The 24,885-nt window shown below is 36.9% G+C and overlaps 1 protein-coding gene across 2 annotated transcripts in view; it reads right to left on the reverse strand.

The window, feature by feature from the left end:
- Positions 1-6,230: 6,230 nt before the first annotated feature.
- wfs1 (wolframin ER transmembrane glycoprotein wfs1) overlaps positions 6,231-24,885 on the reverse strand; it is a 31,863-nt gene continuing 13,208 nt past the window's right edge. For both annotated transcript variants that reach the window (XM_081734560.1, XM_081734559.1), the window contains exons 4-6: positions 23,501-23,597; positions 20,103-20,323; positions 6,231-16,059 (exon numbers count right to left, since the gene is read on the reverse strand). In XM_081734560.1, the coding sequence (XP_081590686.1) occupies positions 14,108-16,059; positions 20,103-20,323; positions 23,501-23,597 (2,270 nt within the window). In that variant the 3' untranslated portion in view covers positions 6,231-14,107. The remainder of the gene's footprint in view (positions 16,060-20,102; positions 20,324-23,500; positions 23,598-24,885) is intronic.

Below are 24,885 nucleotides of genomic sequence, written 5' to 3' on the forward strand. Positions count from 1 at the left end.
CACAAATGAAACCATATTATTAACAAAAAGGGATAAATTCTTAGGTAATTTCAAAAATAAAGATTGTTTCGCCCGTGAGTTGATGGTTCATTTGACACAAGCTGGAATTCAAACCCAGCAAGCAAGGAGTGATGCTGACGCACTTATAGCTAAAACTGCTGTAGCCAAGTCTTTAAATCCTTATCGGCATATCATGCTAACTGGCGAGGATGTTGACATTTTTAATCATTTTGCTTGAACAAGGTAATAATCAGTACGACATCACATTTCGAAATAATCAGTACGACATTGCACGTGTACAAGACGTGAGTAAAAAATTTAGTACTAAGAAGTTGTAAGATACACAGACAAATATACTAACTGTTTTGCTCAGTTATCATGCTTTAGCTGGATGCGACACATCATGTGGTTTGAATCGACAGGGAAAGAAAAAGCCATTGCGATTACTTCAAAAACGGGAAGATTTATGCCGATCACTTGAAGTTTTGAACCATGATAATGCTAGTGTACAATCTATGAAGCTGGCACATCATTTCTACTAACACACTACGATTCTCCAGCAATAGTAACCTCACTGGATGAATTCCAGTATCATTCATACATCCTTGCAGTAAGTTGCTCCCAATTCAGAACGAAATACAATTGGCAAAACTGCCACCCACCAGTGATGCTGCGAAACACCATATCATCAGGTTCAATAGTACCGTGGAAATGATTTGCGAGCGACTGAATATGGATGGACAACATTAGGAAGTATTCTCGCACCAGCAAGAATGACCAAGGAACCCGCTCCGTGTAATATCCTGTAACTGTAAAAAGGGCTGTGAAAGTATGTACGGTTGTCGGAAAGCAGGAATTGTGTGCTCTAATTTATGTCATTCTCGAGGAATTGGATATGTGAATGCAAAATCAAATGTTGAAAACCATGGAGATGAACGAGATAATGATAACCTCATTGATTTCTAATAAAATAAGTCCGAATGGACTACTTACAAAAATGTTCTTAAAGTGCATACTAACGTCTAATGTAAATACTAAGTTGATTTGAAGGATACTAGGAGGAAAATTGCATTCTAGTTATGAACAAGACATTAACAAAAAAATACACTCAAATGACTACTGTAGTTGAGAGTGATTTTAAGTGTGTGAATTACGATTTTCCTATGAATAGGAGACTACCAATTTCTGCTACTTTCTAATGCTGTCAATAAATGATTTTTGTGCTATATTTAAGTGATGTAAAACTATGTATCATAAAAGCTTACTCCATTGGAGAAAACGTTGGCCATTTTAAAAATAAATTAATAATGATGATAGTGAAAACGGTGGCTGAGTTTTGTTAACATACGATAATTGTCAGTGTTGCAAGTTTTAAAGAATTTATGCGAAAATCACGTTTTGTCCCGAAATTTTGGGTTTTGCGCTTCTTCCACAAATGGGGTTGATTAGTATAAGTGTTACCTCGTTCGAATTTACGTTTCTTAAGATTTCTAATGATATATAACTCTTGGTCCTATGTGATAAAAGAAGCTGACTAGAACCGTGAAAGTGTATGTCACCTTATGCACTTTTGTACAAAGAGGTCAGAAAGTAACATATGTTATATTTTTTCTCGGCTTGTATTGCACCGATTTGTGTCATTGTTGGCTATGATTGAGATAAGTATCAAGGCTATCTTTTGGTGGTGTTTCGTTGGTGTGCAATAACTGTCAGTGTTGCAAACTTCTCATTATTTCTGAAAATATCTTTTTTTAATAAAAAAAGCTGTTTTCTTCTTCCTCTTCTTCTATAAATTTAGCACGATGGGCATATATGTTATTTACTTAGATTCTCTGTCTTTCAAACTTTCCAACCATATATGATTCATGGCTTTGTGATAATTAGAACGGTGGCTAGAAGAATAAACATAAAGGGTGACGATTTCCATAAATTGCTTGTCGTCATCTAAAGATGGCGGACATTTTTCAAAATTGCGGGAAAAGCTACAGTGGGATTTTAGGGGACTTTTAGTATGTTATTCCTGACACATCCCCCTACTTCCATACCAATTTTCAGCTTGTTACTAATTTGTTCCTTTCTTGGCAGAAAAATGGGCTATCTTTACTGGACTAACAGTGGAGTGAAGTGAGATAAAAACTATAGTTTACATATTCCGTACATGTTTTATATTTTGCTGACACTATTCTGGCAACGCTGCACCATATTTTCATTTGTCGGACTTAGCGAAGTGAATTGTGTTCGTTATTTGTTTCTTCCCGCCACTTGCCTAAACAGAAGTGCTGAAATTTATACATTGTTGTTGTTGTGTTTTTGTGGTTCCTAAAAAAAATATACTTCGGAAGTTCTATCGAGATCATAGTTTTTTGTACAGATAAGCTATAATGTTTTGTAACATCTTGTGTTAATATTAATCTGATATGTCAATGAGTATTTTGATAGTAGGCCGTGAGGTAATTTTGCACACTTTTTGGGGTGATGTGATACACTGTCTCATATGCTGCCACTATACTGTTTCACGCAGTAAATCTATTTTCTTCATTGTTACGGGGTACCAGACCAAGTTCAATCATGCTCAGAAAATTTCGAAAGTGACTTCCGAAAATCATGGAGCATCCCATTGGAGCTCAATGAAATCCTGAAGCAGCTACCTAATCATAGTGAAGATGCGAATACAGTAGAAGATTCAATGGATAAAAGTTTGATTCATCTTCTGCGCGAGTGGAGATTAGAGCTGTCGAAATCGGTTTTTGAAAAAACCGAAAACCGGTTTTTGAAAAAAGTGAAATTTCATAAAACCGAAATGTCGGTTTTGAAAACCGCTTTTGCGGTTTCGGTTTTGAAAACCGTATTTGCGGTTTTGGTTTCCAAAAACCGCTTTCGCGGTTTTCGGTTTTCAGAAAAACAGAAAAACGCAAATGTCACAGTAATTCGACAGCATTAGATGAGACACACCTTTCAATCGAAACACACACACACACTTCTCCAAATGAAACAGCTGTTTCATGATATTTTTTCAGAGCAGAGAGACCCAAATCTCGTTTGGTTTGAAATAGCTTGGAAAGAAAAAGAGGCTATTTACCTTACCTTTATAACAAAATGTATTTCTGGACATTTGTGTTGTGTTTATCATTGTTTGTTGCTTTTAGGCTATATCATCTTCTTTCATAATCTTCATCATGAAACACCAAATGCCACTTAAAATATATAACAGTTTCATTGTTCTTAATTTTAATCTCTTATACTACCAGTACTATTATTTCTTTCATCTTTCCCTCTGCCTTTACGACTTCCGTCTCTTCAAACGGAATTCCATGTTCTTGTTTGATAGAATGTTCCTAAGATTTTAGTGTTTATTTTCTTTACTGTACAAAGTGTTACATAAATGTGTGACAATAATTTGGGAACAGATTACTCACATCAAAAATTAAGGGAAAAAAATCATATGGATCTGTGCTCAAAAGTGCATAGTTTCGTAGTAATGGGGTGCCGAAATCGTGAAAAAAATTAACTTTCAAGGCCCATAGCTCCACTACTATAGGATCGATCGTAGTCGGGTCAAGACATCACTGAGGAACTAATATGTGAACTATCCAAATATCCATCTTTCAGGACATCCGGTACTTGCACAATCATTTTTAGAGAGGCTGTTTGGGGAGTACTTGATCAAATTGGTGTGCGAATACTGGAGCATTCTTAAACATGGATATTTGGATAGTTCATATACCAGTTTCTCAGTAATGTCTTGACCTGACTACGATAGGCCCCATAGTAGTGTAGCTATGAACTTTTGAAGTTCACTTATTTCACGTTTGCGGCACCCTTAACTCCGAAACTATCCACTTATGAGCATAGGTCCATATGAACTTTTTTTTTTTTTATTATTTTGATGTAATGTGTTCCGAAAATAATGCGACACTTTTATGTAACAACCTATATAACGTAGAGTTTTTTTCTTTCGATAATACATATATATCAACTGATTTAAAAAAAAAAAATAATTTCTTGTTATGATATTAGGATAAAGCACTATACACAGTTCACACTACATCTGAAAGCGGAAATGCATTGCTCTTTTCAAAAATTCAAAATTTCCAGATGCAAATTCTACGCCAACCGTTTTTCGATTGCAATTACAGACACTTTATGTGCTCCAACGTAAAAATTTGCAACACTGTAAAAGTGTTATACTCGTACAAATATTATTACGGTATGGAAGAGCTCTAATCAACTACGGTACTAAGAATTATTTATCTTCACAAATTTTTCTATTCCTACATTCAACGTATGAGACACGGAGATATTCCAAACAATGTCGATTATACGCCATTTCGATCGTACCCAGTTCTCCCGTGTAAATCTTCAAGAAAATAGTTGTTACTCCATATTGCGGGATTATAAAATAACGTTGTTTATTATTTCAATCGTATATAGGTAGGTGCTTTCGATCCTATGCTGGTGTCGGTAGTTCGCATGCCGTTTCGGTCCTAAGCACCTAGTAGTCCACTTTGGGTACGTTTGGAGGACTGACCTAATTTGGAATAATACCTGTTATGCATGGTTCGTCATTCTGTCGAGTTTCCTTCGCATAATGGTTGCTCGAGAGGCCGAGGCCAAACAAGAATGTTGTCACTCTGGTAGTAGTCCTTAATGAATGGAACTAATTTTTTCAAACAATTGCTTATGTGCGCTGAGCCACCTACGGATCCATATACACACTGCCAAAACGACACTTTCTGAGTTCACCGGGCTCATGTTTGTTACAGGTCCTATGCCTTTCAGTTCTACATTATCATACGTTTCTCTTCGTGACTGAATAACGAAGGCCACTTGTTACTCTGAGACAGATATGATGACATTGAAAGTTGTGCAGAAACCACTTACTCAAACTCTTCAATCAAGACGCCATCATTAATGACATACAGCCCAAAATTACGATAAACTCTTTCATTTTGTTGTTTAACTATAATATACAGTCAAGAGAAAACACATATATTCAATCGAAAGATTATAGCGAGCTGCAGATAATCACATGTTTCAGGGTAAATTCCCATGCGTCATTTTCGAGAAAAACGAATTTTTATGGCGCTAAAAAAAGTGGCATCAGTTGCAAATAACAATTTAGTTTTCATTCTGCTGGAGCAAACTATTTTGTTATTTGTCTTCTAACGGTGACACAGAGGCTCATAACAATGACACACATACTACTTGTAAACAATCATAAATTCACTTTGTCTTCAGGTTAACAGATACAATTATGACTTAAACTAGTCAACCGATTTGAGAAACTTTTGATTTTATGTTTTGGATGATTTACCACAGCTGAACGAGGAGTGATCAGAAACTAAGGTTACAAAGCCTGCAGTGAAACGTGTATATATTATTTCATACAACTAATACAGCCAACACATAGTACATACATAGGTTATTCCTTGACATAGTCTCCATATCGGTTGAGGCACTTCTCGCATCGTGGGATGAGTTTGATGATTCCCTTGTGGTAAGAATGCTGTCCTTCCGTGTTCAGCCACGTTATCACCAAGTGTTAACCTCCTCGTCTGAAGCGAAGCAACGGTCTCCTAGGTGCTCCTTCAAGTGCAGAAACAAGTGAAAGTCGCTTGGAGCGAGGTCCGGGCCGTAGGGAGGGTGGTTGATGCTGTCCCAGCGAAACTTCAACACCGTTGTGGTCTTCTGAACTGTATGCCCTGGGCGACGACGATTCCTCTACCAGCCGCAAACATTCGACATCATTCTGCGACATGCTGACGAGACATTACAGTCCCTCCGTAAACATCTATTAGCCGCCGGTGAATTTCAGCCGCAGTTACATGTTTCGCCTACAGAAATCAAATAACTGAACGGACTTGTTCGCGAGATCAGTTTTCCAAACAAGTCGCCATTTGTGTTTACCTACAACTAGCGCCGTAGGTGGTGAGTGGCTGAAACTCTGCTCAGTTGCCAACTCCATGTATTGCAATTCCCGCACACTCCTCATTCCTCTGTAACAGACGAAACTCCAGAAATATCGGTCTTGTAACCTTAGTTTCCGATCCTCCCTCTTGTAATAGCTTTCCTTGACATGAGGAAGAGGAGAGAATTAATTATATATCTGTGATAAAATCATCATTTGTACATATATTAACGTCTAACCTGTGCACAATACAAAAACCTCGAACATCCACTTCTTCTTGAGGGTAATAAAAAATAAATATCTTTTTACACCATAGGAAACATTTTAAATGCAACTTAAGATTTATTTTACAAAATATAATATACAATATCAATCATAAACACTTACAAACACACGTTAGTCATTATATTTAAATTCTGCAGTTACACCGATCACCTACAGAAATAGCAACACTCAACACAAATTAATTACATAGCAAAAACAACTGGCATAATACAATGGGTAAATTCAATGGAATACAGTAACATCAGAAGATTGCAAAACTCAATCCTTACGATTATCATTTTCTGGTAACGTAGCAAAATTATTCATAAACCAGAGAATTTTGTTTTCAAGAGCGACATAACTTCAATGATTGTGTCTTCTGTTGTTGTGGAACAACTCCTGATGTAACTGTTAAAGCTGCCTTTAAAAGGATTATACAACCTCCCACTTCTATGAGCACTTGATATACATCGTTACTATACCACAAAATTCACTCTTTAATTAAAGCTAGATTGAAACTAACGTTCATTTAACATTTTTTAAATCAATAGTTAAACAAAAGATTTCTAATGTACTTGTACATCGCCAAAGGAAATGTTCCCCGGTATAACTTAGATTTTCTCCAACTTTGGAACGAATCAGGTGATATGATAATTTTGTTAAATTTAGAGAAGGAATGTTTTTCTCAGAAATATGTTCTTGAATCACTATATCCACCGCAAAGTTACAGACAAGATATGTCTGATAAGGGCTGTCAACTTTTCTCTGTAGACACACATTATTATTATTATTATTATTATTATTGAAGTTGACTCTTTAAAAAAATAAAACATAAAAAATTACGGGGAAGCAATTCAAATAGAAATTTGGAAATGCCTTTACTATGAAAAATTTTTGAAATTATTACCATGAACAAACGTTTGAACAGTGCAGAGATTTCACCACTAATGACTGTACTAAGGATGGTGCAAGCCAAAGTAACGGAATTGTAGTCATATAGAATCCTTGCAAGTTAATGCGCACACGCAACTGATTTTCCTTTGTCAAATCGTTAGATCCTCGAATGACTAGCGATGCACAGAAAGAATCTCCACCCATTTCCTCTATACCCCCATACAATGTTACCAAACAAACAGAATATCAAAATAAGACCTTCAACCTCTTTTGAAACTTTGATCTCAGCTAAATGGCTCCCTCCGTTGAGGAACCAATTTTCTTTAGTTTTGCGGCATTACATTCAAAAGGTCTAAAATCATTCCAAACTTCTGTTTCAAATTATTGCGTAGCAGATTCCAAAATTATAATTGTAACGCCATAGTTGTTATCAAAATTGTAACAAACAAGGGATTCTTAAAAATGGCCTCCAGGTTTTGTTCACAAAGTGCCTCAAGGCTATCCATTACGCTTAACCTGTTTTATTTGATCCCTATCACTGAACGCATAAACGATAAAAGTTCTACAGACGTAGTTCCCGGTGCAACGGAATTCGTTGCACAGAAAACCTGATATTGATGTGTCATCATTGCTCGTGCTACATATTTACACACTTAGTAATGGATATATCACACCTAACTGAGGGGCCCGCAGGGTTTGGGAGCCCACCGCGAAGCAAATGTCAAGACCTATAGTCTACAAAAAGTGAGCTGAATACGGAATGTTCATTTCCCTGAACAATATTTACTTTGGGAAAGAAAAATATGTTCTGTTCTGTTCTGGGTGAAAATTCATCCATTCTAGCAACATCGGCTTAAAAAATCCTCTTAACACTCGAAGGTTAAGGGAAAATAATTTTTGCTTTTTTCGGTGTGTATTAATTTTAATTTTATTATATTACATGGATTTATTAACCATTATTTCTACAGGGACATAATATAGTGGGAAGTTAATGGGCATGGGAGGGGGTGCCCAAAAATAATCCTGCAGGGAGGCCGACATTTTTGCGTTACGTTACTGCACCTTTATCATATTAGTCACATTTAGCAAAGCGAAATTCTGTGGAATTGCCGTGAACAATCAACTTCAGATCTCATGTACAACGAAAGTTACTGTATTCAATTGGGAACTACATCTCCATAACTTCTGTGATTTTTGCATTCTTCAACGTGTCTTCTCGCAGGAAAATCGCGACTAAACCCAAAATGGCCTTACGCCTTGACATCCTTCCCTTCACAAGTTCTTGTTTGTTATAATTATACTGAGAAAAGCTATGACTAATAATTACATAATTATCCAATCTACTGTAGGCTGAAGTTGCTCAGTGCTGCAGCGCTTACCTCTAGTGCATAGGGACTATTGGTTCGACTTCAGCCCACGCCAAGTGAACTTTGTGGTGGATAAACACCTGTGCATGGGTCTTCTTGGCGTTCTCCCGTTTTTCTCTACTTTCTTAACTATGTGATTATCTACCTCATCATCACAGCCTTCCTTTGCTTCGGTGCATAATCATCGCACAAATTAACCCAAATATATCAGGCCTAGTTTTCTTTTATCGTAATTAAATGAGGAAGGCAACACGTTGCATTGGCAACATTGCCAAGGCATTGGAAGTGGGCGTCTGCTACGATTCTCCTACATGTCGTGTGACAGGAAAAGAGCAGCAGCATTCTGCTCCTTGGCTGTTCCTGATTGTACAGTACATAAAGTACTGTATTCGTAAATTGTTCTTACGATATGCTTAATGTTCATAAAGAAATGAGTTCACAGAACTCCGGCCTTCCGACACATTAGGCCGGATACTCGGAAGTCTACTGTATACATATATACACTAAACAATATCTGGAAACCTAATTTTGGAATGGATGGCTTTACAGCTTAGAATAAAACCTTTTCAACCTAATATAAGATGGGACACAACATAAGAATAATCGGGGAAAGGAAACAGAAGTGAAAACATACTTTAATATGTTGTTCTTTCGTACGTCTACTGGCGAACTGCTTTGAGGAACATACCAACGGAGTAATTTCCCATTTCTACGTTTCGAGCAAGATTTGACAGAGCGATTATGCACTACTTTCTAATTAATCTGCATTAAAAAATAAAATAAAATAAAAAAAAACAATCATTACCAGTTCGTAACTTTTGGTACGTTAACGATATCAGACATGCATATCAAATACTCATTCAATAATAAAACGCACAATTAGAAAAAAATAATATTAAAATAACAAAATAAATATTATACACATTATTACTGATACACAAAATTCTCGCAGTATTTGCTTTCCACTGGCTCCTTACACTTGATATAGAAATGACTGTCAAAATTAACATTCATACATTAAAATACAAGTATATATAAATCATTCTAAAAAAAATAAATACTAAAACAACGATATGACTTTCTGATCACAACCAGAAACGCAAATAGACAATTACAATATTTGAATATTAAGTATATATGATGAACATACAGAAGATAACAGATTGTTGAAATCTATATTCTCATTAAATACAGACAATTTCCACATATTTTTCTTTGAATACAGAACATACTTTACTTCGAATGATGAACACCGCACAGGGATTTCAGACCTTTCCCCTTGCTTTCCCTCGCATAATCAATACAGGGGGTATAAAAAAGGATACAACAGATTTGAAGACTCATATTGATTTATTCATTATCTTACAGACAAGGTTTTGGTGTAATCTTGTAGCAAAATACATCTAGTTTTGACTCACGTAGTACACTAGTTCAGAAACAAGCAACCACAAGTGCTAGCGGCAGTTGAAGCAAAGATGGTTGCCTTTACTGGTCCCGAGCATGCTAGCTGTATGCTTTGGTTTAAAGAATCGAAGTCTGCGACAACAGTGCAACGTAATTTTCGTACAAAGTATGGTAAAGATCCTCTCAGTAGGCCTACTATTTATCAGTGGCATAAGTGTTTTATTGAAAGTGGATGTTCGGTGAGACACAACAAATCTCCAGGTCGTCCCCGTACGTCTGAAGACGTTGTACAGCAAATGAGACAAAGCTTTGTAAACAGTCCTATAAAATCAATCTGGCGTGCTTCTGAACAGCTAGGCATCCCACACAACAGTTTGGCGTGTGTTGAGCAAACGGTTGCACCTCAAACCATACAAATTACAAATGGTGCAAGAATTTAAAAAAATACCGATAGAATTGCTCGTAAAGGAATTTTGTGTGGAATGCATGGATGTTTTGGAGGTATATGTGTCGCATCACCAATGGAAGCCACATTGAATCTCTTTAGGTATAAGGTTTAAAAAAGAAAAAAGAAAAGAAAAAAAAGAAAAAAAAAAGAAACGCCAAAACCACATCTGTAAGCTAAATAAATAGATCAATAAAATCAATATGAGTTTTCAAAGTTGTAAAGTCCTTTATGATATACCCAGTACATAGTTTTATATCCTTAACAAGAATAGTAGGATTCATTGCAAAATATTCATTCTCTTTCTTGTATACTGCCCTGCTAAGCGAAAAGGCCTTATCCCCATTTCACATACTTTCGAGAAAATAAGCAAAACGCGTTTTGGTTTAGGCTATACGTTCAAATTTGTTGTATTTCAGTAAAACTTTATTAAATATATTTTCACGATCTAACATTTGTGTGGTAATACAGTTAAATATTTTTGCTTATGAATTGCCACTTAAGATCTTTTTATTTATTTTCAGTTAACAGTTTTGAACATAAGGTAGACATTTATGACGTCATTACCCCCTACCTATTGGTGAAACCACGTCAAATTCACTTTAGACAGATGCAGAATTGTACTACGAACATTCCCATACCAATATCTCGATTTTCGAAAAATGTGGAGTTAAGGTCTTTTTCGTTTAGGACAGCAGTATATGATTCCTCTCTATTTCAATTTTCAACTTTACCACATTATTGTTTGTATAAATTCCTTTTAAGTAAACCACTGTTTTCCTTTCTTATATTTATAGTTCAACGTGATTTTATTATTATGTGAGAAGAATCACTACAGTACGTACGTACAATGGTAACGCATAACGTATACGGTATTTCCCTTCTTTGTGAAGCGGTAAAAATCACCTGCCAACATTTTTAGTTCCACTGACAAACTCTGCATTGACTAGTCTAATATTGCCACTCTCAAATATTTATCTCTACATTTATTTTAAAAATTTACAAAAGCATATGTCTCGGCGAGCAAATGACAGCAAACGCTAGTCAAACTGATAGTTGACTTTTTAAAATAAAGAATACGGTCACGATTTCGATTAAGTTCGTATTCACTCTCACTAACTTCCTCCTCTACATTTTCTAGACTTAAGTTTCTTGAAAACAAGAATAGCAAAGAACAGACATACATCAGATAAATACTACTTCAATGTGCTTAATAGCTTAGTTTTAATAGTATCACTCTATTAAAACGTTCTTTATTTATGCACTCCTTATTATTCTCACACAATGGATTTTTTAGATCTCCCCACTGGTCCAGTGACAAGCGCGTAGTTCAAGGTTAGATTTCTTGTGAAAACGCATTAAAATTTCAATGTATTATGGTTCGGATTTCAGCTTAAAATGTACATCCACGCCTCAATACAGCCTCGCTTGCTAAAAACGGACGCTAAACTTAAACGGACGCTAAACTTCAATCAACAAACTTTTTTTTTTTTTTTTTTAATGTAGCTTAACCTTAATGTTTAGAACTTTTGATACTGACTGTGCAATCGTTTCTCTGCCTATCACTAAACAAGGAAGCACACAAGTGTACAAAATTAAGTTCTCTACAACTTCTTGGTAACTCTTCTTCCATATTGAATATTCAAACACACGACTGTCTAGAAAGTTATAATTTTCATAAAGAGAACTGGAAATTAATGAATTCATTTAAATCATGTACAACTATGTGCTTTAGCTTAATGAATGGGATTTCCATGACGAATCGAATAAGACACGTGTGTATTAATGACAAACATACCTAAAATTCAGATATCTTGGGATTACGGAAGAATGGAATAAATTAGCCGGAACACTACTGTCATAACATTAGAACGGAAGAAACACATCTGTCTGCGAACAACAGAGAGCAAAATGGAAAAGTCGTGCTCCGTTAAACACCCATCAGTTTTAAGTTCTACAACGCTACGTATAGAAACTCGATGATGCCGTGTTTTATATGATCATCTTAATTGCTTGCTTTTGTGGCAAATATTGTTGCATTTCGCATTACATTCTATTACTATTACGAAATGGTGTTACTATTACGAAGTAGAAAGGTTTGCAATCCATTACTAAAGTAAAAATAGCATGACTCAACTTATTCACATTTAGAGAGACAAAAACACGAACCCATTTGGTCCTACAACAAATTGCATCTTAATAAGTTTTGAAAAAAAAAGTATTAAACATTAGAAAACGCACAGACATATGATCGTTGTAGTTTCTGAATAGACGATTATCATTAAATACGATTACAAAATAATAATAATAATAATTTAAAAAACTGAGAAACGTCCGAAACAAATTAATGCAAAAATACGAACCACTAAAAGGCTGGAAATTCAACCGAACACACATATTGGAAAATCTAACTATTTAGCACTAATCACTTAAACTGAAAATTAACAGAACTTTTGTATTAAGTCAGAAGAGATTTTATAATGTATCTTACCATTTTTATGTTAATATTATACATTAAGACATACGAGGGGCAGTCAAAAAGTTCACGGAATTTTGTTTGTAGCTCTTTATTCCCACTACATACGTACACATTTACTTGATCGCCTTCGGAAAACACACACAGACACACACACTAGTGTCCACTGCTCCTGCGATTGGTGGAAACACCGACGGAAGGTCTCTTCTGGTATCTTCCGAAGTTCAGCTATCGGGTTGGTTTTTATGTCTTCTACATTGGCAAAACGGAAAAGGACCATTTTTAGCTTTGGGAAGAACCAAATTTCCAATAATGTTAAACTGTGTTTTTTTTTTTTTTTAAGACTATTAAAGTGTCTGAAGCAGATTTTCCCCAATTTGCACATGAACTTGGCGTTTGTGTGTTGGTCGATCTGTGACATTGTGTTAACTGATCACCACACACACACACACACACTCCTCCGTTCAGCTTCGCTACTCGTACACTGCCTGTTATGAACCTGTTCACACTTGTCAACTTCATAATCAGACAACCAAAGGACTGTACTTTACATGATTCATTGAGATTGCATTACAAATACCAAAACTACAACAACATTCCGGGAACTTTATGGCTGCCCCTCGTATTACAAAAACCGTCGTTCATTTTTCTTCGAAAAGCATTATGATACTCATGAGCACAGATGCGTGCTTTACTTCTTCCTTGTTTTTCTGGTATTTATTGGAAGCGTCAGTAATACCTTCAATTGTGGAAAGAACGGTTAGTATAATATTACTTTGCATATGAGTGGTTTTGCGAAACGTACTGAAACACAGATTTTACTGTAGAAGCAAAGTTCTAATTGCTTAAAATTTATTCTATTAACTTCTAGAATTTTACTGAATGATTTCCTCCACCTTCCGAGAATATAAATAACCACTTCTTCCTGTACTAAGTGTACAAATAATATGGAACATGTTATTTCATGTTCTGACTGACTTCTTATTGTGTATCACATGATATGCCCATTTTTAAAAAATATATTATTGTGCATTTATAATATTTAATTTCACAGCCACTATGGAAGGCCAAACTGATTGCTTCTGTACGCCTACTTTCCTATTCGGTTTGTTAAACAATAAACACAGAACACTAAAGCGTTTATAAGAAGTAAAGCTTAACATTGACTAAATTAGTTTTAATTACTTTCAATACGACCAAAAAAAAAAAAAAAAAAAAAAAACTACGTGTTAGCTGCAACAAATGTATACTTATAGCTAAATGCTCGTAATTTTATCTAGAGGCATCATCGCGCCTGTCTTACTTATTTATGTTTTCATAACAATGTCACCTGACATTCCTTACATTTCTTAATTAAACTTAATTAACGGGTTAAATATAAAATTAAATATTGATTTTAGGCCAACAGAAAGTTCTGAACGAAAACTCATAACATGGACCTTCTGAACTGATGGAATTTCCTTATGACAATCCAAACAGCCGACCTCAATCAGATCAATTTCTGGCCGAACGCCCCCTAAGTCTTTGGATAGCTCCCCAGAGAACCAAATCCTGTCTCCCGGTTGAAGAGCGAAAGTAAAATTCTTGAACACGTCCTCTGCAATCAGAAACATTTCGGCGCCCGCGCCCCACATTCCTGATTGCATCTTCACTCCAATCTCAAATTCGTACCGATTCCACGTATCCAGATGGCAATTGTGCTGTCTTTTTAGCCGACGAATTAATTTACACTGTCGAAACTCAATCTCTTTCATTGTCTCTGCATTGCATTCTGGGTAAGTAGTTCCATAAAAACAGGTCAACATTCGATTAGCAAAATCAGGCAACAAATCAAAGATGCTTTTCAGAACATTATCTAACTTGCGAATCCGAACTGTAGTAACGTAGCCATTCCAATGAACAGGCATTCCAGTTAAATGAGAACAGGACAACTGCACTAACGCTACTGATGACTGTTCCCACGCTGGTTGATGACAATAATTCTGATACTGCTCCCAAGGAATGCTCGGGCTATCCATATCTTCATCAAGGAATCCTTTCTCAACAATAACGATATTACGAAATGCAGGTAACAAAGAACACACAGCGATCAGCCCAAACGCCACTTGGATCCCTGTGATATACTGACTAGAACTTCGTTTCGTCTTCCGAAGCCACCAAGAGATCCCAATGGGACAACCAATCAGAATCAGGGTTACTATCACCTGTATCAAAACGCCATGGTCGGACAGATATTTCAGCACTGCCAATACTGGAAGTAAGAGCAGCATAAATCCCAACAATGGAAGAAAAAGCACAATCCCTACTAAGGCAAACGTTCCTCTGATCAGTCCTGACCACGTGGCGCCTTCAGCGGCCAGCAGAGCAAACTGATACCAAGACAATGTCACAAAGTGAGGGATCAAGCATCGATAGACTCCCTGCCAACGATGTCTAGCTGCCATTTTCACAAAAACCACTAACATCGAGATATAAAATATTCCACGCAGATTGAAAGACATTTCAACGCCAGTGTCAGTCACATACGAAGGAGACTCGAACATGTAGATACTCAAATACTGTGGACTCTTTATGACGGCGCTATCATGGGAGTCCGGATGCCTTGTGAGTAAATTCAAAACAAAAGACAGTAAAACGAGGTAATCCACTTTCTCCATAGAAGTGAAAAGAGTAAGGAATGTAAGAAAAAACGAAAGCACTGTCACCTCCGATTGGAGGGACCATTTAGCACCAACGATGGGAAACACAAGCAGGTTACAAAACAATGACAAGAAGAACCTTACATAAGGCCACACGTTGCTTCTACAATACCTCGATTCAGCTTCCTCAGGGTTTAAGTCCCAGCTGTAACTTAAAAATAGACTAGACCATATCTGGAAATCACTAAATTCTCTTCTCTTCTGAAGAATTTCAAAAGTAGATACCACCATTACAGCAAGAGACACATAATACACAATAAGGGGTAAAAGGAACGCCACTGTCTGAGCGTTAAACATAGAGTAGCAGATAAGAACGAGAATCGTTTGCAAATGAGTTTTCGGGAAAATAGTAGCCAGAAATTTTGTGCCCCTTTTAGCTAACACTTCTACTATTTTTAAATACAACAAATGCAATGTTCTTAGTGGATGCAAAAGAGTGCGTTGCAAGAAGTTCATGTCTTCGAATTCTTTCAACTCCGGGTTTGTCAAATGGAGAAGCTTTTGGACTATGGGTAACTCTCCTCTCGCATACATCGCTGCTGCCGTCACTAAATGGTCCTCTGTCAACTTCTCACCAAGGTACTTGCTTCTCGCTGCCCAGTCTGACAATTAGAACAACAAATGCAAAAATAAATAAAACTTTAAAAACTTTAATCATTATTTTTTTAAAAAGAATATTAAAGTTTATATAATAGTATGTTTCACTGTTTTATATACTAGATAAATCCCTTCTCCCCCCCCCCCAAAAATAAAAAATCTGGTTACGCAAAGCTTTCCTACTAATAAATTCTTCGATAATTTTAGCACAGCTATAAGGAACTGTTTCCAAATATTACCAGTACGTATGCAACACAAAATTTCTTGTCAACCTAATGAAGAATTTCAGGTTTGCTACACATTCTGATGAAAAGATTTCCCAGATTCTGCATAAGAATTCCATGACCTTAACAAATTTCTGTGAAATATCGTCTAACCTGTAGCCGACCTTACTCACCAATTTTGTATTTCTTCTGATAAATTGTTTACTTACTTTTCTATTATTTTCTTTCATATTTCTCCATAGAAGTAAAACGGTAACGTACATTTGCATACAATCCTATAAGCATTTTAAAACATAACTTAAGGAGAAATATTTTACTTAATTGTATAACCTGTTCATAAAGTGTTAAAATGGCAAAATGAAATGAAATTCTAATTTTATGCTCCACAGTTCTGCCCTTTAGGCTACACAAGACGGATTATCAATGGCAGTGAGTGATTAGGAACCCAAAGACATGATATAATTCACAACACATTCACTTAGTCTGGGATCGAACCAAGGATCCCTAGCATCCGAGGTGAGTGCTCTACGACAGCCAGTGGTCCCCAAAAATGACAAAATCTCTCAACCTAGAAGCGCACAAAAGTAAACTTTTTGCATAACATTATAGTAGACTTATGTACTTGTATGCTACAGTTCTTTCGGTTGAATTCCAGTGTTCAGATGAAAACTGGTCTTCAAAATTTGAAAAAATGCACTACTGGACCGGAACTCGAACCCGGAATGTTCGGCGTACCGTGACGATGCGTTAACCACTACGCTGTCCAGTCCGCTTCTTGAACAGCCATATATTCCTTCACTCTTGAAATCGATGTTCATTGAATTCGTACCTATAGAAACTGGTATGTTAGAGATTGGTTGTTTCCTCTATTTATGAACATAATTTACATACTTTACTTACTTCTTATATTTGTATACTTTACTTACTTCTTATATTTGTCTTGTTTATGTTAACCAGATCGGTATTGATGGCAAAGTTTTCCCATAATTTTTCTGTTTTCAGACATATTCTATACTGCTTCTAGTCTTTCACTTGTGCATCCAACGTTCTCTTCCCAGCTACTTTCTATACTGCTTTCATGTGTTGCTGTAAGTATTCTTCAGTGACTCCTGACATCTTTCACACAAGCCATCGATCTGCAGAAATTCAGTGACTCCTGCTTTTCGAATATCGACATGAATATTTCTGTACAATAATTATTATATCATTCCTATTTTCCATTAACAGCGACTGAGTGACTGAAAAACGTCTTCGACCATTGCGCTTAAATGAAATAATGAAAGCTCAATTTTCACAGTCTCCGGTAAATTCGTACTCTTCGTTGTCGTCAACAAATTTAATTATCGCAGTCATTAGAGTTAAGTTTTTAAAAGTGTTTTCACCAAGCTTATCATGAACGACGCGGGAAATATGAAGTAAATCTTACCTACTTACCCCTCGGCTCTACAGCTCGGGGTGAGCTTTGGCCTCCTGTAGGAGCAGCCTCCACATCTTGTCGCACGCCAGTTCTTTTCATCTCTTCATTTTCATGTGGTTTAGGTCTTCCCTCACGTCATCTGCCCCTCTGTTCTTTGGTCTTTCCACTTGCCGCCTGTAATATAGCATTTCTCTGAACATTCCTTTTGGCATTGCAGAGTCATCCATGCGCTCGACGTGACCTAACCATCTAATCCGTTGACTTTAGATGAACCGTACGATGTTCTCTCCTTGGATTATTGCTTCCAGTTCTTCATTATATCGCTTTCTCTATTTATCTCCAGCCATCACTGGTCCATAAATTTTCCGCAGTATTCTTCGTTCCGTTCTTTTCAGAGCCTCCTTACTTGCTGCGGTGAGTGTCCATGTTTCTGATGCATACATAATAACAGGTCTTACTAATGTGCTGTATACCTGTAGGTTTGTACTTCTGGAAACTGGTTTGCAATTGAATATTTGGAGATTTGCGAAGTATGCCCTGTTTCCCGCTTGTATCCTGTCTTGTATACATGTGATCTTTTTGTTCCCGCTGTCTATGACGTTTCCTAACTAGGTGAATTTATCTACTCCCTCAAATTCCTTATGTCCTATTTTCAAATTACGTGTTTTTCGTCTTGTTTCAGATGGCGACAATATCATATATTTGGTTCACTATCAGTTCCATTTTTTGTTTCTTCTTCCAGCTGTTCAAACACTTCTATTAATCTCCGTTCTGATCTTGCCACTATTACTATGTCGTCCATAGAGTAAATCTAGTGAAACAAAAACAAAAAACAAAAAAAACCATAGGGGTCCCAGGATGTAAACCTCTTAACAGTTTTGTATTTCAAATGAATCCTCCTGGCCCACAAGTTTTACTCTTTCTGCTTTCTTCTTCCTGGCAATACTATTATGAGAGATCGTGAATTCCAATAAGGCGTTCATAAATACTTTGGTTTGTTATTTTCTTCTCTTCTCTATGTGGGTACTTACGACAAGCCAAAAGCAATACAAAATCTATTGAACGCATCACGTTGCTTACAAGTAGAAGATCTGCATTGTTTATAGTCTCTACATACAACCGTATAATACATCTGCAAAACTACATATATGCATCTACAATTCACAAAACTTCGAGTAATATTAAGAAAACATGAGTGGTTTTGTGAAAGCTGAAAATTATTAAGAGTACAACCTTTGTTAGTGATAATATCAAAGAATTTGTACGAGAGGGTATGGTTAAGTTTTAATTATCACCAGGAAAGGAAGTTATTAAGATATGGTGATGAAATTTTGTCAGTATTATATCTGGTTCTTATGTGCATGGTGTTAAGGATATTAGCTTCTAATGATTGTTACTGTTTTACAGGGTGTGCACCAAGCGACCAAAGTGCAAGACGGATCCTCGTAAGACTGAGGGAACCACTCTTCCATCTCATGAATGTCATCATCTGTGTTGTCAAAATGGCGACCAGCATCGGATTCTTCATTTGGGGAAGCAAGAGAAAGTCACTAGGTGCGAGATCGAGAGAATAAAGCGGATGCTGCAATACCTGGAAGCCATACGCCGTTGCTCTGTCGACAGCAACTTGAGATGAATGAGTTGGTGCTTCTGAAAAGGTGTCAGCAAACGAGAAACCCAATGCGCAGATACCTTTAGACATGTGAAGTTCGTCATGGATAATTTTCCACACATTGCCATAACTGAGACCAGTCTCATTCATAATCGTTTGGATGGTTACACGTCTGTCTTCGAGGATTAAACACTCCACTTCCTTCACAGTGGCCGCATCGTCCGTCACAGATGGTGTTCAAGGCCTTGGGTCGTCTGTGAGGGACATATGAATTTCCTTTTCCACTTTACAATGGTGCCATAAGATGGACGATCATCGCCATACACAGCCTTCGTCTCGTCATGAATTTGTCTGGTATTACTACCCTTGAAATGCAGAAACTTTATCACACTCCGAGCCTCAATCTTATTCATATTGCACTTTGGTCACTTCTGGCAAGCCCGTAAAAAATAACAATCATTAGGAGCTAGTTTCCTTAACATCATGAACATATAAAACAAACATAGCACTGACAAAGTTTCATCATCATCTCTTAATAACTTCCTGGTGATAATTGAAACCTTACGATACCTTCTCGTATATATTTTTTATCATTAGAAGAAATGTTTTTTTATTGATATTACGGTGGATGTCATGCAATGTGATGAGAAGATGGAAGTCCTTAGTGTAGATTATTACGACATATACGAAGGTTAGTCTAAGTGGGTATTTGTAATTATGCGTCAGTTTAGTTCCGTAAGCTATAATTATTACCAATTTCAACTAAGAAAAAGACAAAAAGAAGAAACTTGTTACCTGTATTGACTTCTTCATTTTCCTGTTCTTCCTCCTCTTCTCTCTCGAGCTCTTCCATCTTCTCCTGAGGCTCCGGGGGTTTTTCTGGAGTCTCAGGGCTGTGATCCACTGACCGGCTCTTTTGCAATTTCTCCTTCATTTTGTCCACTCCAACTCTCACCAACTTCTTAATTTTCCGTTGCAACTGGTTTGTAGTGATAAACTCTTGGCCCGACGATAGACTATACACAACAGAAATATAACATGTATTAAATAAATTTCACTGCCTTAGTCTTGCAAGGTAATATTCCATTCACGAACTTTATCTCGGTTACCGAACAGATATTGAACAAAGAGATAACTACGAGGTGCATCCAGAAAGTAAATTTCCCACGCGTCCCATAGCTAGGAAACCGTATGTTGTGCGAAGCGACTGCATGCACGTGAAAGAGTAAAGTCCTAGCATGGTGCATGCGCCAGAGGAACTTCCCTACTGCTCTTAGGGCACTGCTGGCAGTGCTTGAAGATGGACATTCCTATTTCAGCTCCCACCGCGTGTGAAGTGGGAGCAGTGATAAAGTTTTTGAATGCACAGGGCATAGCGCTGATTGAAATCTATCGTCAGCTGTATTGCTGCAAAAATGTCAATACTGAACCCATGCACCTTGCTTTGTGTTCTGGAGTCAGCTCCTTCGACACCCACCTGGCACACAATTTCTTGAACAATAGGCGCTCCGTGACAATGGTGTGCAATAAGGAGCGGGAAATCTGCGGAAACTGACCGCTGAGTTCCGTTATTGTGAAGCGACTATTCTGCATGATGCTTTCCCAAACAAGGTCCACCAGATCGTCTGTGATGACGGTTGGCCTCCCACTGCGCTCTCCCTCATGCACATTTTGGCGTCCTGCTGCAAATTGTCTACACCAGCAACGCACCATCTGCTTGCTCATGACATTAGGTCCATAGACCTGGCATAGCTAATGATGGATTTCAATCGGCGCTATTCCCTGTACATTAAAAAGCTTTATCACTGCTCGCACTTCACACGCGACGGGAGCTAGAATAGGAATGTCCATCTTCAATCCTTACCACGATGCTACTGAGAACACTAGGGCAGTTCCGCTGGCGCGTGCGCCATACTAGGACCTTACTCTCTCACATGCATGCAATTGTTTCGCGCAACATACGGTTTCCTAGCTATGGAACAAGTGGGAAACTTACTTTCTGAATGCACCTCGTATATTGAGGAAAATATCTACAATTAATTACGTTGATCTCACCTTCTGAGTTAGAACCTTCTGTTTCATTGAAATTAATTAATTTCACCGTATATTTCATTTCATAAAGACAATTCCTTTAGTCGTGCCACAACGTATCACTTATCTACATGTAATCTTCCAGTGTTATCTAAAATTAGATTTATCTCTTTCTTACGTTAAAACTGAATCATCAATTGCTGATTTATATTGTAACTTACCCTACGGCTTAAGAAATTCTACAATTCATCTTGACTCTTTATACTATGCTACTTCCAATATATCCCTTTTGTATTTTTTGTTTATATAGATCTTTCATTAAGGCTAATTCGCTCCTATTTATTTATTTTTACGTACAATTAATTTCACTTAAAAATAATGTTTATGGCTAAATGAATGCTATATTTTTAACATAGTGGAAGAAGAAAAGAAAAGAGCGTATTTAATTTAAAATACATTACATCATGACAACTATGCTTACAACATCAAAGCTTATTAAGTTACATTTGTAAGATCTACATGGATAATTAAAGAGGTTCACTATCGTAGGATTACTTGAGAAGTAGTCTTGTAAAAGAGAAACCAAGAAATACTGGTCTTTATTTGATAATAGTTCGTAGTGCACCCACACTAGTTTAATAATCCGTATCTCATCGTTCTCTTTTGTTTGAAAAGATGAAAAGAACTCTCTCAATGTTTTCAGGGATTCAGTACAATTCTTTCAAATTGTCAGTTACACAAGCGATTTGTCTAAATTTATCAATCCATTTCCTTATTGTGTGTCGGTCAGGAACACGACCATATAGACCTACTCGCAAATGATGTTTGAATTTCCTCTGTGTAACTACGACATTTTCATTATTTTTAAAATACGTTTCCACAGTACGCTGATGACCAACGCTCAATCTCGAAGCAAATGGTCACAACTGGCGTGGTGGATGCAATCCTCATTGCACGGAGCGCTCAGATATTAACCTCGGAAAATGCTAGTTGAACGTGTCCAACCCTGTTAGTGTGATTCTACTACCAACTGGAATATCATTTATAGTATGTTATTTAATAAAGATTAAAGAAAGTTGCGCAACTTCTCTGCTGCAACTGACATTTAAACAAAGAAAAGAAAAACTCTTGGCGCAACAGCACTTGGGCGCCAGAGCCTATCAGCCGCCTTACAGCACTGATATCTGCTGGGCAAAGTGCGGTCAGTATAATGGCTCGTCTTGCCGTTAAGGATGGCTTTCTAGACCAGAACTATCCACAACAGTGAAAAAAATGTCAATGAAGAAACTTATACTATTCACTTGATTTAAAATATACGACAAATTCCAAGAAAAAATTAAATGAAATTTTTGAGTTGTACGTCCCACGGTTATGCCGGTTAGGCTAAAGGAGACGGTGATGATGAGAGATGAATGAAATGGTGGAATGAAGAAAGTGGGAGAAAACGGGAGAACCCCGAGAAAACCCACGCACACGGTGTTTGTCCACCACAAAGTTCACTTGGCGGGAGCAGGATTTGAACCCGGGACCCCAAGCACCAGAGGTGAACGCTCTACCACTGAGCCACTCCGGCCCGACAAATTCCAAGAAGTTCTTGAAACTTTTCACTAGACTAGAGAGGAAATGAACCCCTCTGTTCTGTATCAAATAAAGCCAAACCACTTAATTCTCCGCTTACCCTGGGTTTTACCAACAATGTTGAGCATACATTTGTGGTGAAAAAGTTAGTTCTGAATTATTAATTTAAAAATAATAAAAAGTAAACGCCACTTCAGATCTAAAGTTTGTCTTTACGAAAAAAGAAAGGCAATTTGGGTTAAGAAATTAAAGAAGCGGGCGCAGAAGTTATAGCACATTCAAACAGAGTGTATTACCTATATTACACAGTGCATATTAAGAAAAAATGAAATATTTTAATTTAACGTCCCCCAGTGTGTGCTTTAGGCTGAAGACGAAAGATAATTAATGAACATAAGTAAGAACACGTGGGATGAGAATGTGAGAGGAAAGGGAGAACTCTGAGAACGAACCAGGCAAACGCTGCTCCAGATTCGAGCGCATTGCCACTGAGCTCCCTTCAATATATATAAAGATTTTACTAATTAGCACAAATAAAACCCTAAAATCAAAATCTATCGTCGAAAAATATAGCAGATATTTACCTCGAAAACATTTCCCTCGCTGCCTTCCTCGCAAGCTTCTCATCTTGTGGCATACTGAGACAATTCTTCACATCTAACAGGTTCTGTTCAGTTATTCCTTCAAAGAGATAAATATCAGTTTTAAATATATATTATTGCATTATTATTAAACGTGGGTGAGAGGGCAGTTGTTATGCTAATAGAGAAAGAAAAGAACAAATATCAAACTACGTTTTCAATAAAACTGAAATATACTAGAAACGTTTCAAGTTCATCAGTACATCCTTTCTAACTTATGTAAATAGAAAACTAACTCATGAATTTAAGACACATTTCAAATAATTTACACATCGTAAATTAGTTACAATATTCTTCGCACATCTTAAGTTCGTTTTGTATTTTATAAATCTGAAAAGGAGATCTGATTGGAACTGAAACGTTTTCATTATATTCAAAATTAAGAACATATTTTGATTTTATTTTTGCAATATAAAAATACTTTCTTGTAGACTTCTTAATGATAAATCTAGTATTTCTAGCACTGATATATGTGTATTTCTAGTATGTGTATTTACTAGCTTAATAGTTTCTCTTCACAGCATTTCAGTTTACAGCATAACACATCTTAACATATTAATCTATTAAAGATATAAATATTTTAAGAATTATCACTAGAAAGAGGAAAAATATGAAATTTCATATTTTAAACCATGCTTCCTAGCGCAATGGGAACAATGACCTTAATGTTAATGTTTCGAAATACTGTGTTTCATAATTTCATAATATTTTGACAGAATTTTTATATTTAATAAAAATTTTAATATTTGCTAATATTTTGCATACGTCGTGAGAGTAAACTGATCTCCAGCTTCGTTAAACCGAATGATCTTGCACCACCGTCAGAGATAAGCACGCTTCCCTCTCACGTCTAGAATTAGATCTTCCCTTCTTACGAGATCAACAGCAATGGACCGAAGCCTATCTAGTAGTTAGGCGAAAGTGGAAGTCTACCAGTGTCTACAGCGAAGCGTTTTCCTCCTTTCGGTGACACGAGGCGTCCCGACTCGCAAGACAGAGAATCCTACAGTATGACCACAATCAGCCAAAGCCAAACCCCTTGAAACTAGGGAGGGGCTACAATCCCAGCACTATCTACCTTAGATTAGGGTTCAGGTACCTTAGATACTTGCACACTATTGGAATCAGCAAGTCGTGAAATCCACCCACTTGGGGGAGTTTGAAGAATCTCTCCTCCTCCAAGCAGGATGTCTTCACATATGACATAGGTAGGTAAGGAAGTGAGTCCATTTTTATTTTCCGGCCTGCCCTTTCGCCACATTAGGCCTCGGCGGATTTTCAGAAACAAATTTGAGTTGAGTTGAGTTGATTTTAGTTTAGCGTCCCTT

This window comes from Thermobia domestica, chromosome 12, assembly GCF_964235325.1.
Source record: "Thermobia domestica chromosome 12, izTheDome1.hap1.1, whole genome shotgun sequence".
Classification (NCBI taxonomy): domain Eukaryota; kingdom Metazoa; phylum Arthropoda; class Insecta; order Zygentoma; family Lepismatidae; genus Thermobia; species Thermobia domestica.